General features: G+C 40.6%; 1 protein-coding gene across 5 annotated transcripts in view; it reads right to left on the reverse strand.

The window, feature by feature from the left end:
• Positions 1 to 16,404, reverse strand: part of ARID1B (AT-rich interaction domain 1B) — a 243,544-nt gene that overhangs the window by 79,874 nt on the left and 147,266 nt on the right. For all 5 annotated transcript variants that reach the window (XM_031056279.1, XM_031056276.1, XM_031056274.1 and 2 more), the window contains one exon: positions 1,858 to 1,947. In XM_031056279.1, the coding sequence (XP_030912139.1) occupies positions 1,858 to 1,947 (90 nt within the window). The remainder of the gene's footprint in view (positions 1 to 1,857; positions 1,948 to 16,404) is intronic.

A 16,404-nucleotide genomic window follows, 5' to 3' on the forward strand; every position in this document is an offset into this window, starting at 1 on the left:
TTCAAAGGAGCCTCTAATCAATGACAGGGCACAAAAGGGAATGCACGCATGTTTATGCGCATACAGCACAGACTTTAGAGAAGCTTTGGGGAACATGTTCTGCAAAATCAATATGACCTAGCTAGTTACAAATTTTGAATCTCCTGCATGAAGCAAATGGACTTCTTGTACAAGCTGGGTCACAAGGATCATGCATATTACACCAGATTCTGCATATAAAGTGTTCAAAACCTGCAACATTCCTGAACACATTTTCTCTAAGAACATACCTGCACAATTCTCACTGTATAGATGAAAAACAAACTAAATTAATCTGTAAATTTTACTTCTCTGACTATTACTTACTTGTTTGACTTTCCAATTATGGCAGCTGTGTTCTGTTTTACTTCTGAATATCTGTCTGCCTCTCCTGATCATACACTGAACCCCAGTTTTGTTCAACAGCCAAACAGAGAGGTCTGACCTTTCCAGTTCTATCAGACCTGCCTAACTTGTCCCCTAAAGCCAGGTGAGGAACATACCTTGCAGAGCTAATTATTACTGGGCACCATAACATTTTATGCCAAAACCCAGTTGTGCCAGGAAATGCACACATCTTTCTGAGATGTTTGGGTCTTCAAAGCCTTCATCTGATCCATTATTGCTGCCTCGTGACACTTCTATTCCACAAAGCATCATGTATTTGTATTGGGTACTGAGGGCATTCTTTTTTCAAACATGTATGTTATTCTGAATTTTTTTAATGGGAAAATATGTCCCTGCACTAACAACTGAGTATAAAGAATGACTGAAAAGGAAACAGAACAAATCAGCATGGAATTCTGTATTTCATGTTCTCATTAATCAGCATTCTGGAGGAGGGGACATTCAACCCAGAAAAATAGCAAAAATTAAGACTCTCTGCTCTTCTTTGTGAGTCCTCTTAGCTCCTCCTGGATGCTATCCCAGAAATTTGTCATTCTGTGAGTTCAACTTGTTTCACTGTGAGAAAACTTCTAGTATTTATGGTATCCCCATATGGTGCTACTTGGGATATTTCTGGAAGCAAGACATTTTAGGAGGGGCATTTCATAAATAACTCTATGTTTATCACAGTTATCATGTGTCTGTTTTGCAAGCCTGTCACTGGCACATGTTAACCACTGCATGGACAGGATGCCCGATTTACAGCAGTTGATCGCACGTATGGCCACGCAACAAAGCTGTGACAACTGTATTCCATCAGCTAGGGAGAAAGGAGGTGAAAGGAAAAAGGGCTTAAAGTTTATAAAAGGCAAATTTAACTTAAAAATGCTCTGCTTATTTTTGTGAGCACATGGTAGGGAGCACCCTTTTAGAACAGTGCTCTTGCCTGCAAGGTTTTCCATGGCAAGATTTCCAAATGATTGAACCATTTGACCTAAATATTTGATTTCCCTTTATATTTAAAGATATTTTATCCTAGAACTGGCTAGAGGACTATTGCGTCCATGCAAAGATATTAGAGATGACAATTTTAAAAACAGTAGCAAAACTGCTCCTAGTTAGCACTCTTTCTCTACATCTTAATTCCAAGACAGACAACGAAGAGCTGTATTCTCCAGGACATGACTCAAGTATTTACAGAAACTGCCTTTATACTCTGGGCATTCACTGTATTTTAAGAAAACCTTATTTTCAATTATAGTTTGGTAAAACCTGCTATTCAGTTGCTCTTTCCCCAGAGACAGAAACCCCCCAAGCTTTTTACAATGAAGACTGTCATTATTTTCCCTGGGAAAAGAAAAGAAATTCCAGGAAATCTCACATTGCTAACGTGCAACTTAAAATGAAGGCTGCATTTGGCACCAACTGAAAAAGCCCCAACACCTAACAAACCTCGGTCCTGTGGCATTGGTGACTGGCTCAAGGCAGGGTGGGAGCTGGATTCTGACTGGCTGCCAGGAGGCTGCGGTGGCATCTGACTGCCTGTAACACACAGAGAGAAAAGGGAAAACACACTTGCTTTTAGCATTTCTGTGCACAAAACCAAGTATTGCTGCATTTTTCAACCACTCAACATCAAAGAAAGTACCAGCTGTATAAGGTAGAGATAGAGCTCAACAGGTCTAGCTTTTTTCATACGTTTTTCTTTTTTTTTTTCCCTTTTATTTTTTGAAACCCATGGAGGAAACATGCACAAACACATTTAGCAACAGGCATGGCGAAATGTTCAATTTCGCACTGAGCGAGTTCCCAACCTCACCAACATGATCCAATTTATAGCTGCAAATCTCCTGACACATATTTCTGTTAGGGAGTTTAACAAAATCCAAGTCTGCTGAACAATAGGGCTCATCCTGCCTAGCTTAAACTGGCCTCCAGCCAGGCAGACATGGACTGCTGCCAACAATATTACCAATGAAAAATTTGGTCAATACAAAAATGACTAACAACAACAGTTTAAAAAGTATTTAAATGAATCAGTGGTTTTAATACTGTTTAAATGTCCATGTAGAATATGGGAATAAAGAATAACACGTAGGCACGCATAGTGAAAGTGAATGTTTGAAAGATCAGACAGAAAAGGGGTATCTTATTATTCAAATAAAAACAAGGGGAAGTTATTTATTAAAATAACTAGCCAGAATAGACACATCCATTTTTATGTCCTTGTTCTTGCTGTCTACCCACCCAAACAAGCAGAACACTCCCAGTGCTGTCTGTGAGGCTCAGAACACAAAATGCTCCCTCCCTTTCAGTGTTAATGGATAATAAGGCAGATGCTTATTGCACTGATGCAAGTCACTCCTCTGGGTCACCATTCAACACCGTGTCAAATACAGAGGTCCATCTTACCACCCTCCCAATGCCCCAGGAGCCTCAAGCTGAAGCACCAACCTGCCTCAGCCTGAGCAGGAGGAAGAATAAGACCTGGACATCCCCTAGGACTCTTCTTTGCTCTTGGTTTTATACGAAGACCACCTCAGGTTAGGCAGCAAATATATACTTTAAGCATTTAGACACTCGCAGTGACGAGCACGGTATAAATAGCAGCAGACAGATTTATACCCCTCATCCTCAGAAACTGTTCAGATTGTTTTCCATTTGAAAGAAATGGAAAGAATAAAAACACAGGCAATAGATTTGTGCCTGCTGAGACTCATTTCCTCCTGCTCAGCAGCTGCCCCTCTGCAGTGGCAGGAGCAGGAATCCTGCGGAGGGTGCTGGCGCTGGGAGCCGGGCTGACAGCGGGGCAGCGGGGGCTGCCCTTTAGAGCAACCAAGGGCCCCGGCTTGGATATAAATGCAGGAAAGCAAATGTGTCTGCCCCATCCACTTCCCGTCCCAAAGCCACCGGCTCTCAGCAGCAACTCTGAAGAAGGGCCAGATCGATACAGAACAAAGAGAAAATCTGTGAAATGTGGAGTGTAACCACTGCCTAGCTATTCAGATGAGGTGCTTTTGCACTAAAAACATGACAGTCAACATTACCGGGAGCAGCTGTGACAACTGTCTCAGAGATGCAAATGCTGGACCAGAGGCAGAATTGTTCCTCCAAAAGACCAAACATGCCACTCAGCGCCCAAGGCTTTGGGTTTCACAGCCCATTCACGAACTCTGAGGCATATGACAATAATAATGACAAATTCCAGCTTATGTTTTGATGTCACTCAAGAGCAGGCTGTGGAGATGGTAAGTGCCTGCATTATAATGAAAGCTTTCGGCTTGACAGGAAGGATTCAGTGACTCAAGACTGTAAACAAACAGCATTTCCATGTTAACACAGGGCACTGCTACTTCCACTGTGTATGCCCCAGGCACCGCTATCAGAGAGAGCACTTCAAGTTGATGCGAACCATCTAAGATTTCTACAAACACTTAAAAAAAAAAGTAATAAAAAGCAGGGGTGGTTCTGACTGCACCGCATAGCTCTCAGAGGATCCTCCTTTAGGTGGATGCTTGGCAACTTTGAGAGAAGCTATAGTGCAGAGAATATCTATGATAGGCAACATATTTTGCATATTATAGATGGTGTCTTGTTTTTTTACATTGATAGTAACATCAGTTATCTGGCTGGAGCCTTATCCCATACAGGCAAATGTTCAATCACTGACCAGTAAAGTCAAAGTGTAGAACAGTACCTGTACAACTTCTATGAAGAAGTCAATTTCATCCCTATTCTCAGTCAATACAGACTCTGGAGTTATGCAGATTCACTGGAATTGTCAGTCTCTGCACACATTTATGCTATTTTTTCCTTTATTAAAGAAACTGTCAAGCAAAGTTTTTGTTTCACAAAGAAAAACGGTTTCATAAATATGGCCAACTCTGTACAAGTAACAAATTTCCAAGAGAAGTACCCATTACTGATTATCAGTGGGTGCTACAGATTATCCAGGTGCTGGACATGAAGGTACTGCATCAGAGAGTTTCCTATCAAACTGCCATTTTATTCTTAGAAGTGATGTGAAAGGTAAAAGGAGGTTAAGCACCCAAATACCTTTGAAGACTTGAACTGAACTCTTAATTTGGGTATCTAACTCCTATTGATTGGGAGCTGATGACAGGACTTTAAAACCTTTGAAGATCCTGTCTGCCGTGCTTTTTAAGTTTCTTTGTCATGAAAAGAAATGACCTTAAAGATTTTCCGTTTCTTTCCCTTAAATGATAGTAATCTTTTTCTCTTTCAACCAATATTGCTGTTGTGTTTCTTGGAAGACACTTTAAATAACACATGAACAGACTTTTCTATTTTATTAGGGAAGGAAAACTTCTATAAAAGAAAAACAACCTTTTTTCATTTTTAACATAATTTCTACACCTATCAAAAAATCCAGTATTTTTCTTTTTTACTGACAGACTACTGCCTCCTTTGACCCAGTGATACACAGAAGAAAGTTTAAACAGGGATGACCTTTTCCCATCTTTTGTATACCACTGTTGCCACATTGGTGAGATACTCCACCGGCCAAAATTTATGCAAAGTGAATACTACAGATGTTTCACAATACTACTGTTATGCAAAAGAAAAGAAAATGCAATAACGCATGTTAAAAGGATAGAAGCTGCCATGCTGGTTCTTTCCCCTATGCTTAACAGAGGAGCAAAATGCTATACAAATTTATATAGCTATCTAGCAAAATTAGTTGTTAAAACTACTGAAACCAGCAGTCTGCCTAATGTAGTATCTGCTATTTAAAATAAGAAAAGTCATCTGAAGAGGTAAGGGAATTTAAAAATGCATAATACTGTATTTGTAAGTGGGTTTTCTATTTTTTACATTATGTCAAATGCTTTTAAATTTTTTCACTTCGGATATCTTCCCTTCAAATGAAGTCATGAGAGAATGTGTACTACATTTGGTGAAAATGGACTGAGAAAAGTACTAAACAGAGACTGCATTATGGCTACAGGCTTGGAGTTAAACTGTAAAAAGTAAATTCCTTAGGGTCAACATAGCAAGCAAGAGCAGACCTTTGATATTCTGCTGAGGAGGAGTCCTTACAGTCCATATCAGCAATGTTTTGCAAGATGCTGAGGGCTCTCTGCTCCCATCACTGTAATGATACTGGAGGATGCTCAGCTGTGATGCCCTGTACCAGTTGGACAATACCTCACAGAATTATGCCTGAACAGTTGAGTCAAGAAAACACTCTGGTGATAACAGGTTCCCTCTGGAAAATAACCAGTTAAGGGGGGAAGGAAGGGTATAAGCACAGGAATTTTAAGATGCATGAGGAACTGGAGGGTGGGGGACTGATCACAGCCTGTGTTGAAAATGGAACACTAGGCCGAAGGAAAGGCAGAAGTTACAGATCTTGTGGGTTGTCTTTGGGACAATTCCCAATCTAATTTAGGAATTGAGAGCTGTGACTGGATTAATGACATAGATTGATCACAAAGTAGGTAATATTGGTCAATACAAAGGATGATCAAAGTACTACCTAAGAAACCCTTGGGACCACCTTTTGGCTTGGAATATTAAAAATGCAAACGTTTATATACATGGATCAGAACCAGGCCTTTTATAACTGAAGAGCTGTAGGTTATCAGGCAGATACAGGAGGAAAAAAGGAAGGAAAAATCTGACCATATCTGTTGACCTAAAATGGTTATAGCCTACAAACAGCTATACCTAACTATGTCATGTGGTGCTCAAAGAAACAAATTGATCACTAGCATAAATTAGGAGGATTGTTTACAGTAGAGGTAAGACAGCACATCACTGCTGATGTGTCACTGGCGGGCCTTCATAGAGACAAACCCAGAAAGCCTAACATAAACTGGAATAGGAACCAGCTACCAGCATGAAATGACAGGAGGCTGAAAGTGTGAGTATTATTTAGTATGACAAAAACTAGAGCTGGAATTTTGTGACTTCTTTCTAAGAATATATTTGTGGCTAAATATCAGAGAGGAAAGAGAGCATGATGATGTTTAGGAGGATAATCAAACCATTACTGGAACTTGAAACAACTTTGTTTTAGGAATAATGAGGTCCTGAAAATCTAGTGATTAGGATGAAATATGATAAAATAATAGGATAATCATCACACAGTCAATGTTACAATAAATGCTCACAGACCAGAAGAGACATTCCGGGTCTCGGATCCCTACATCAGAAATGAAAGAACATAAGTAGGCTTCTATATGGGAGTGTTTCAAATGAGCTTTTCAGGAAATTGGAAGTGAGGTGCAAATGACCTCAAAGGAAAGAAATTTTCCTATGGGTAGCATAAAGGGAAACTGGTCATGTGTTTTGTTTTATCTCTTTCATGTTATAAAGCCTATGACCCCTTAAGAATAAAGATTATTTTCTTCCTTAATTTATGCATTGTAGCCAAGCTCCCTGTTGTATCAACAGTATTTTTAAATTTACTTATTCATTCCACTAAAAAGCAAGGGTAGTCTGCATATCCACTCAAATTAAGACATGCAAAACATTAAAACCTTCCTCCTATCTATGGAGTAATCTGAGTGCAGATGTTTTAAAAGGCCTGGGACATGAGGACCCTTTCAGACACAGCAGCTGTGGCTGTCCTGGGGATATGTGGAGAGTCAAACACACTCAGACCAAGCCTTTTGGCTCTGCTTAGCACCACACTGCAGCTAATAACCCCTTACAATGCTGGTAATCCACTGCAGCCTGCTTACCAAGACAATTTCCACAATTTCCCTGGGTCAGGAACTTGGGACCAAACCCAGAACTCTCCTGCCTTGGAATGCTTTTGGTGGCTGGCTGAGAGGCTCACTGAAGGTGGGACTGCAGGAAGCTGATTTGTTCCACAGCAGTAACAGCAAGCTTCTGTACAAGCTCCTGAACAAGGAGCTTATCAACTTATGCCAGATTTAGGGATGGTCTATATCATAAAGTGTTATCAAGATTGTTGTCAGGCCTAGCCCTGATTTTCTATATTACCTCTTAAAACAAATGTATCATGCTTCAAAGACACATGATTCCCTAACATACGTCAGTGAGTATCACAATCTGTGTAAAATCAACGAGAAGCCAAACCCCCCACTTTGCTTCTCATGGAAGTGTAAAATTCTCAGACTACCAACACCTGAAAGTTACACTCCCACCTGCTTTTTCCTATCTATGTCACATTCACCATATCAAGAATGGGGTTGTGGGTGAGTTTCAAAGAAATCACTGTAACTTAAGTACTAAATTGGCCTCAAGTCTCCATTAAAAATGCAACAATGAGCATGGGGCCTAGAGAACCCTAGCTCTGATTTTTCTCCACACAAATGCAAAAGCATAAACATCTTAATTCCATGAGTAGAAGCTACTTGTTTGACATGATATAACATTTAATTCAAAGCAAAGTTGACACTGACAGGATGAGGTAGCTACTCAATATTTTGTTTCATCATCATTACTCAGCGTGTAGTCCCAAGGTATTACTTATGGAACACCAGCCAAATGTCACCCTTACAACAGAATAATTCATTATTTTATGGACTTCAAAAAAAAAAAAAAAAGAATTAAGTAGCTGAAACTGGGGTCTGTCAAATTAGACATCCAGGATTTATTCCCAGATTGTGGAACCTCTGAGTAAGGTATAAAGACATAAAGACTGCAACAAATACTCAGGAGTATGAAGTGAAATAATTGTTATTACTGCCTGAACTGACAATGGTCTTGGTGGCAAGGGGCAGGAAAGAAAATATATTGCCATCCAAGGCCAAAGCTCTTTTTGCTCTGGAGGGGAAGGGAGAGAAGCAGCAGAAACTGCTAACCAGGTCTGTTTCATCCACACCCCATTCAGGAGTCACCTCTGTGTTTGGACCAAAGTGAAGCACTTTCTCCTGAGATTTTGGAAATAAGCCCAAAGCAAGCTGTCAATTGGAATCTTCAGAAGCATGTGACTCACCCAAATACTGAGTGGCTTTCCAGCAAGCCCCTGTTTGCCTGACAACAAATTCCAAAATTCAGGAAGGCAGTAAAGCTCCTCAATATTAAGGATGTATCATTTAATTACTTGTGTAAGAGAAGGCCTAAGTCAGCCTAAATCTAAGAATCTGCTTCTCTATCTTCAGTAACACCTACCCCAAACCTGTAATTTCACTTTGCAGTTATGAGAAGTTTCATTTGGGGGAATCAAATTCTTTCTGCTTTCACCTCTGCCTAACTCTCCATCCATTTAATGCATTATTTCCATTAAGCTTGGGAGAGTTTCCAGCCAAGGATATTTCTGCTGGAGGCCTGTCCAGAATAGTGCAGCCCAGGATAGCAACCAGCTAAAGCTTTTCTAATCCCCACATTCACAAATGATGGCTCACAGTGGCTGGCATGCAGGAACTGAATAGAGCAGGCAAGCTCATATTTCTCTCACCAGGCCAAATTAATAAAAACAAAACCTGATTTCTCCTTCTCATTTTCCTATTCTTCCTGTTCCCCAATATTTTTCCTCTTTCAAGCTTTTTTTTTTTGTTTGAGAAGCCTAATGTTTGTCTGCCTTCTGAAGAAATGGGCACAGTGACAGATGAAAGGCCGTATTCATCGCCTAATTCAGAATAGGGAAAAACCGACTGCTGTGCATTTAAGATTCTAACAACCTTGCAATTTTGTAGAGCCGTTTTCCCCAACCCATTCTTTTGAAAAAATCTGCTTTTATTCTGTTAATAACTAACCACAGTTGCAGCAGCATGGATCCGATTAGCAGTTCTTACACTACAAAGCGAGTTGGGGGGGAGGCAGTGAACAGGGTTGCCAATTTGTCCACCTGGGTCCCCAGAAGAAAGATTACATGAGGTGCTTGCTCCTTTCTTCCCCACTCGCTCGCTGCTCTGCACTAGACAGACCTCTTCAAAGCTCAGCCACTGATTTAATTTCTTTTTTCCCCCCACTCTAAAGTCTCCTTTAACCACCCTCCACATGTTTTGCACTCTGCTGCTGTGTCCCTCCAAAGCGATGGTGTGAATTGGGATGAGAGGGGTTGGGAGAGGCTGTGGCCACAGCTTGCCAGCACTTTCTCTCACGCCTCTACAGGGCCTCTGAATTGCTTTTAGATTTTGAAAATTTTATTTTCTTAATTTTTTTTAAAGTGCCTGTGTTCTTCAGGGAATGATTCAGACCTGGTAGGCATACTGTGTTTTTTCATTCTGTCCTTTTAATCCTTCCAGAAAAATGGTAGTTTTGCTTGCATTTGAACTGAAGTAGAAGATTGTAAAGGGTTGTATGGATTTAGTAATCTGTAATTACTTGGGACACATCATTACATGTTTGTAGTAATTATGTGTAATGCAAAAAGCATATACTTCAGCTAGAGGAAAACCATTCTCAAATTTTCTATAAAATGTCAATTAAACAGAATATAAAACTGCAATTGATGCAAGTGTTAAATATCTAAAAGCTCCTAACAAAGGAGAGGGTAGTATTTCTTTTTCGGCTCATTTTTTCCTTACAGAAATGAAATCTACTCTGCCTCACACCTGAAACTTAAAACCTCCGAATTCTATTTAGGGATTTAAACCAAGTTCCAAAAGGAAGAATTTTTCATTATCAGTGCTCATTCTCTAGACTGCATTTATAACTAGGAGGAGATGTTTTCTCTAAGCTGCTCCTTATTGTGTCACCTGCATTCAAGAGCCTGAGAAGCACAACAGACATAGCAGACACACATTTCTAAAATTTGCCACCTAATAAAAACCTTAACTCTTAACTTTAACATTGCCAAATTTTAACCAAACCACAGATCAATTTTTGTTTATAATATCTGCAGTGTAAAAACATGCAAGATACAAAACAAAGGGCAACTATGATGTGAAATTGCTGTTTCTTTTCCATATTTCTTTTCCCTTGGTCCAGGTAAGTTTAAGAATTTCTCAGAATCAGGTAGCATTAACTTGGAAGACCATCAGTGATGGAGTTTGAGTTCTCCCTGCTCCTCCTGGCTCTCTCAAGTCTAGCAAGCAGGGAAATTGGAGCAGCGCTACGTGGCAATGAACTATTTAGCTAGTCTTGCCTGCTACTCCTCATGCTAGATCACTGTCTCTGATTAAAGAGCATTTTAGTAGCAAAATGTATGTGCTCTCACTAATACTACCCTCAAAAGGAACAAACCCTCAGCTAATCTAGTTTTTCTTATTGTGTTATATGGCATATTACACAGCCCTGGTCTCAGCAATTCTGAGGGATGAGGGAGAAAAGGGCAAGTTGAATGCATAAAGGATAAAAGCACCTTGAGGCAAACCTGCTTCCAAAACCCATTTGGTGGGTCTGATCTCCCTAGAAGACAAGATCTATCATGCCATATTTCATCTTGCCCGACAACGATAAGCTCCAAAGACCAGTGTGGAAGCGAAGCAATTCTTCATGTATTTTTAATCAACCGAGAACTTTCATCTGGCGAGCTCCCTCCGCAAGGTCACACGCACCACGTGCGGCCACGTGCCTCTCATGTAGTTTGCAAACACCAACTCCTATGTCAGCTTCTGTTTGGAAGGGGGAGTATTAACATTAGCAACTCCTGGTTATATCATTTATAAACATGCAGATGTGGATTATTAAAGATTAATGCATTTTGGGATTGGTGTCGCCATTCCGTTTGTCTCACGCCGAAACCAATTCTGTTCTTCATTAGTCAACGACAACCCACATCACCCTGTTGTGGAACAGAAATCAAAGGTGCAAGCGTGAATTGAGAATAAGTGATGAAACTGATTACTAAGAAACTTAACGGCTGTAATCAATCAACACATCACAATAATTTGAGTCCAGTGTTATCTGAAAATGGGGAAAACACAGAAAAGCTTGCCGACGGAGTGAATTGTTCTTTTGTGTTTGCTTTCTAAAAACCCATTTTGCAATTTGACTTCCATATCTACCTACAGAGCGATGCTGTCAAAGGGCTGTTCAAATCTTTCAAGTCGCAGTTCCAGCCGCATGAATTTTGTCTCTAAGGAGGAGAAAGGATATCTTGCTTTTCATTAATTTTTAAAAAAATTATTATCTGGAGGTAGTGAAAACGTTCTTCTTTTGAGGCACAGAATTAATTCAAGCCATATTTGCAATTGCACAGACTCCTTCTTCGAAGGAGGGACACACCACGTATCTGTCTAGTCAAGTCTGACACTAACTATGAAGCATGAAGGCCACTTTAAATATCTCTCACGGCAGTGATACATAGTCCACTGAAAAAGTGAAAACTGCAGCAGCCTATCCCATCATAGAAACCAAATACCTTACGACATTTATGCTCTATTTTATCTAGATATAACAACTATCTGTCAACAACAAAAACACACCGATGGAGATGTGACAGACTTTTCCCATTTGCTCATTAATCACTGCAAGGGACAAGGGAGTGAGAGACAACCTTTTAATTTATGATAAAACGCAAATGAATGCCCTATTTGCCAACACTAATAGAGACGATATACGTTTGTGTAGCCAAATAATGACAGAGCAAAACCCCCAAACATACAAACCCAAACACACACAATTTTAAATTTCTCGACAAAAACATAAGTGGGTCAAGAAAAAAAGTTATAAAGTAATGCATAGGTTAATGATCAAATGTAAACAGTAACTGTCCAAGGATGGCCTTAGAACATGCAGCTAAAGCTAACAACAAACATACCTGCCAAATCTTGGCCGCTGTGGTTAAGTATATTTGAATTTTGTTACGTGAAGCAGAGCACATGCATAATTATGCAAATATGTTAATTGGATTTCAACAGCCTTCATACTCTAGATGGATTTGTACCAGCAGGGTGCTACCAGTGACTCACAGAGCTACAAGAAGTGGCCTGTGTACATGTGCTGCCACAGTGTCCACAGCAGCAGATGCCCCACCATGGGGGCTGCTCAGCCATTGCCAGGATGCTGGAAGCAGGCCTGGCAGGAATCAGCAAAGAGGACAAACCAGATATGGGGCAGAGCACAGCTATGGGGATGTGAACACTGATCTGGCCATCTGGGGGAGGGTGCTGGACAACTCTCAGCGCCGGATCCTTCAGGGTGTCAGTCCATAGGGCAGAAATGTTTGGCACTGACTTAAGACAGCAATTAAACACTAAAACTGCAATGTGTGACTGAGAAATATAAACATTGATCCACCAGATATTAAGCAAGTGAAACCACTTAAAACTAAACCCCATAAACTAACCATAAAAAATAACCACCCAGGGCATGCTTTTTTGGGGGGATTTACTGTTTTTCTATCTGATACTTAACTTTGGGCCAATAAAAAACAGAAGGTTGATGCCTGTGGAAAATGAAACCCTCTGTCATCATGAAAACTTAACAGACGGAACTTGAACAGCGTGTCTTGGTCTCTTTTAATTTCCTGCACCTGTTCTGGAAAGACCACCTCTGCAGAGAAGGACACCTCCCTGATCTCTGGCAACGTTGCAAGTATGATAAGAGTTTTTATAGTGCCTTTTGCAGCATACGGTCTCCTCACAAAACCTGACTGAGACTATTTAGTTATTTCATGAAGCCTTGAGACAACAGATTATTCATCAGTTGTGACCTGGACTGAATTCTAATAGGTATCACAGGCTGGATGCTCCCTGTGCTAGAAGCAATGCCTTGAGCTACAGCACTTTACAATTTGCTTATTTTTTCATCCTTTGAAAAGACAGAAACACTCTAAATGTTGTACAAACCATTCAAAAGAAAGGCTTTTAAACTACTACTATGTGAAACATTCACATATTTCATTTATAAGCATGCTAGATTTGCAAAACTGCTGATTAGATGTTTTGTGCACTAGAAGTGATTAAGAACATAGCTACGTCAATGGCATTTTGTGTTTTGGCTTTTTTCTGGTCTGGATGCCAATGAACAGCATGCATCTTCCTTGCAACAAGCTGTTGCAAGATTTTTGCCTCCGGAAAAGCCAAGGGAGAAACACTGATAGATGTGTTAAAATAATCTTTCTAGACAGGGGGATCACATCCATTTTACAAGGATATAATCCCCTCTTGTTTTGCAATTATTTTAGGGTATTTGAAACATCAACAAAAAGCACAGTATTACAAATTAATAGATTTATACATTTGTTTGGGTTGGAAAGGATCTTAAAGTTTGTCTGGTCCCAACCTTCCTCCCCCCTGTCACGGGAAGGGACACCTTCCACTAGACCAGGTTGCTCAAAGCCTCATCCAACCTGGCCTGGAACACTTCTAGGGATGGGGCATTGACAGATTCTCTGGGCAACCCGTTCCAGTGCCTCACTACTCTTACAGTGAAGAACTTCTTCCCAATATCTAATATTAACCTCCTTTCAGTTTAAAGCCACTCCCCCTGGACCTGTTACTCGTGTCCTTTTAAACAGTTCCTCTCCAACCTTCCTGTAAGCCACCTGTAAGTGCTGGAAGGCCGCCTGCCATAAGGTCTCCCTGGAGCCTTCTCTTCTTCAAACAAACAAACAAACAAACAAACAAACAAACAAACAAACAAACAAACAAACAAACAAACAAACAAACAAACAAACAAACAAACAAACACCAAAAAAAACCACCAAAAAAACCCAAAAAACCCCCAAAAACCCCTCAGTTCTCTCAAGCTGACTTCCAGAAGAGGTGCTCCAGCCCTCTCACCACCTTCGCGGCCCTTCCCTGGACCTGCTCCAACTTAGGTTCTGCTTGTGTTGGGGATCCAGAGCTGGATGCAGAACTTCAGGTGGGGTCTCACCAGAGCACAGCAGAGTGGCAGAATCCCCTCCCTCACCCTGCTGGCCACACTGGTTTTGATGCAAAAGGTTGCCTCTCTGGGCTTCAAGTGCACATTGCTGAGTCTTGCTGGGCTTCTCCTCCACAAACACCCCCCAAGTCCTTCTCCTCAGAGCTGCTCTCAATCCATTCTCTGCCCAGTCTGTATCTGTTGGGATTGCCCTGACCCAGGTGCTGACCTTCTACTTGGCCTTACTGAACTTCATGAGGCTCACACAGTCCCACCTCTGAAGCCTGCCCAGGTCCCTCTGGATGCCATCCCTTCCCTCTGTGTGTCAGCTGCACTGCACAGCTTTGTGTCATCGGCAAACTCGCCGGGGGTGTCCTTGATGCCACTGTCCATGTCACCCACAAAGACATTAAACAGTGCCACTTTCATCTCTACCTCAAAAATATTTAAAAGAGGTCCATGCCACATAATATACAAATAGTGGTGGTTCACAGGGTAAGTATGTAGAATAGCTCAATCCCAAGGAAAATATTTTTCCAAATTCTTTTTTAAAACAAGATCTACATTAAAAATATTGTTTTACTGTAGTATCTTCTGGAAACTGGTTCAACTGGTAGGTTTCTCTTTTATAAGGTATGAAAGAAAGCATCACTCCTATTCAGATTCTTGCAGTACAATGTCCTTTTGGACTATGATAGACTGCTGCTCATGTTTCTCTTCTCGCAGCATTTTAGTCACACACACTGACTAACAAGCACACCAAGACAAGATTTCATGTTACTGTTCCATCTGGGTATCCCATTTCCCTCTTGCTCCTCTTTTTTGCCTGGAGTGCTGGCTGTAATGCTGTAATTCTGATGGATCCTGGAATTCAAGCCAGCTAGGTGTGTAAGACCTCCAGGTTTGCAGACAGTAGAGTTTAACACTGAATGGATTACATCCATTGATTCACACAATTATCACAATTAAAATTTGGGGTATTTTTAATCAGAGGAGGATACTGACTGGTTAGCAAAAATTAAGAAGCCCGGCAATAACACTCCTAAACCAGAGTATCCACAAATGGATTCTTTCCGAAAATTGTAAATTCATCTGTATGCAAGTTCCTCAGTGAAAGGAGACAACAATTGTAGTAAGAACAACAATGTAGCTGAAGCTTAACAGAGTGAAAATAAACTTGTTTCTTCAGAAAGCAGAAGTCAAAATACTGATCTATGTAAGTGAAGTCAAAATACTGATCCATGTGAAAAAAAATCACGTATTTCTAAAGGCAGCATTTACTACTCATTATTAGCATAGCATACCCTTCTCTTCTATAAAATTTGCTGTAGGGGTTTAAAAACAATAGAATCTATTAACTTGTACAAAATTTGCTTGTCCATCATGGGTTAAGGGATTCCTGGCCTATCAGCAATCTTTCACAGAACTCTTAATATTAAAAAAAATTTGCTGCTTACACCGCAAGGGAGAAAGAGCTGACAAAAGCCTTTGGCCAGTGAGATCAAAATTGGGGATGGGGGGAGAAAGGGGAGCTCAGCTTATTTACATTTTTGCTTTGTTAGTAAACTGGAATTGTTAGAGCAGGAGGGAAAGGGGAAAAAAAAAAAAGAGAAAAGTGAAATTAACAGCCACTAAATCTTCTGGCAACAGCAGTGCATTTTGATATATGCTGTGTCAGCTTCCACTAATGGTTTAGGGTTGAGTAAGGCACAGTTCAAGACCCAAAGCAGTGCGGGGCATCACATCTCATTCTTTGGAAGAATATGTACCCTAATTATAAAGATGGCTACAAAATAAAGAGATCAGGATTTCTGGCAAAACAGAATAATGATCTACTTAATAAGAAATCTTAATGTCATTTTGAATCAGTAGAAATCATAGACAAGTAGGATTTCAGCCTGTAATGAACATACATCTGAACAAGAAGTCTTCTGATTTTGAGAGAAAACTACCTTTCTGAACAAAATCCATCCAAGTTGCTTTTTCTGCTCTTAGGAGTTAATCTCCCTGGTCTATTCTGGTAATGTGAATGGAAACAAAGGCTGTATATGCATGTGCCACTTACCACACAAAATATCCATCCAGCATTTCAGAGAGCACAGGAAGGAAATGCCCACTGAGCTAGGGACGTGCCAATGTCAGTGCTGCCTGTGCCAGGCTGTTCCTGTGAAATTTGTGGCGTGCAGCAGAAAGCAATGCAGGGTGGCAGGATTGCAGAGGGGTGCGGAGACAGCTTAAACAGGCAGTGGAAGAGAATCAGCCATTTGGGAGGTTTAATAGGGGGCTGTTTGTTTGTCTGCCATTTTG

This window comes from Geospiza fortis, unplaced genomic scaffold (assembly GCF_000277835.1).
Source record: "Geospiza fortis unplaced genomic scaffold, GeoFor_1.0 scaffold162, whole genome shotgun sequence".
Taxonomy (NCBI): Eukaryota; Metazoa; Chordata; class Aves; order Passeriformes; family Thraupidae; genus Geospiza; species Geospiza fortis.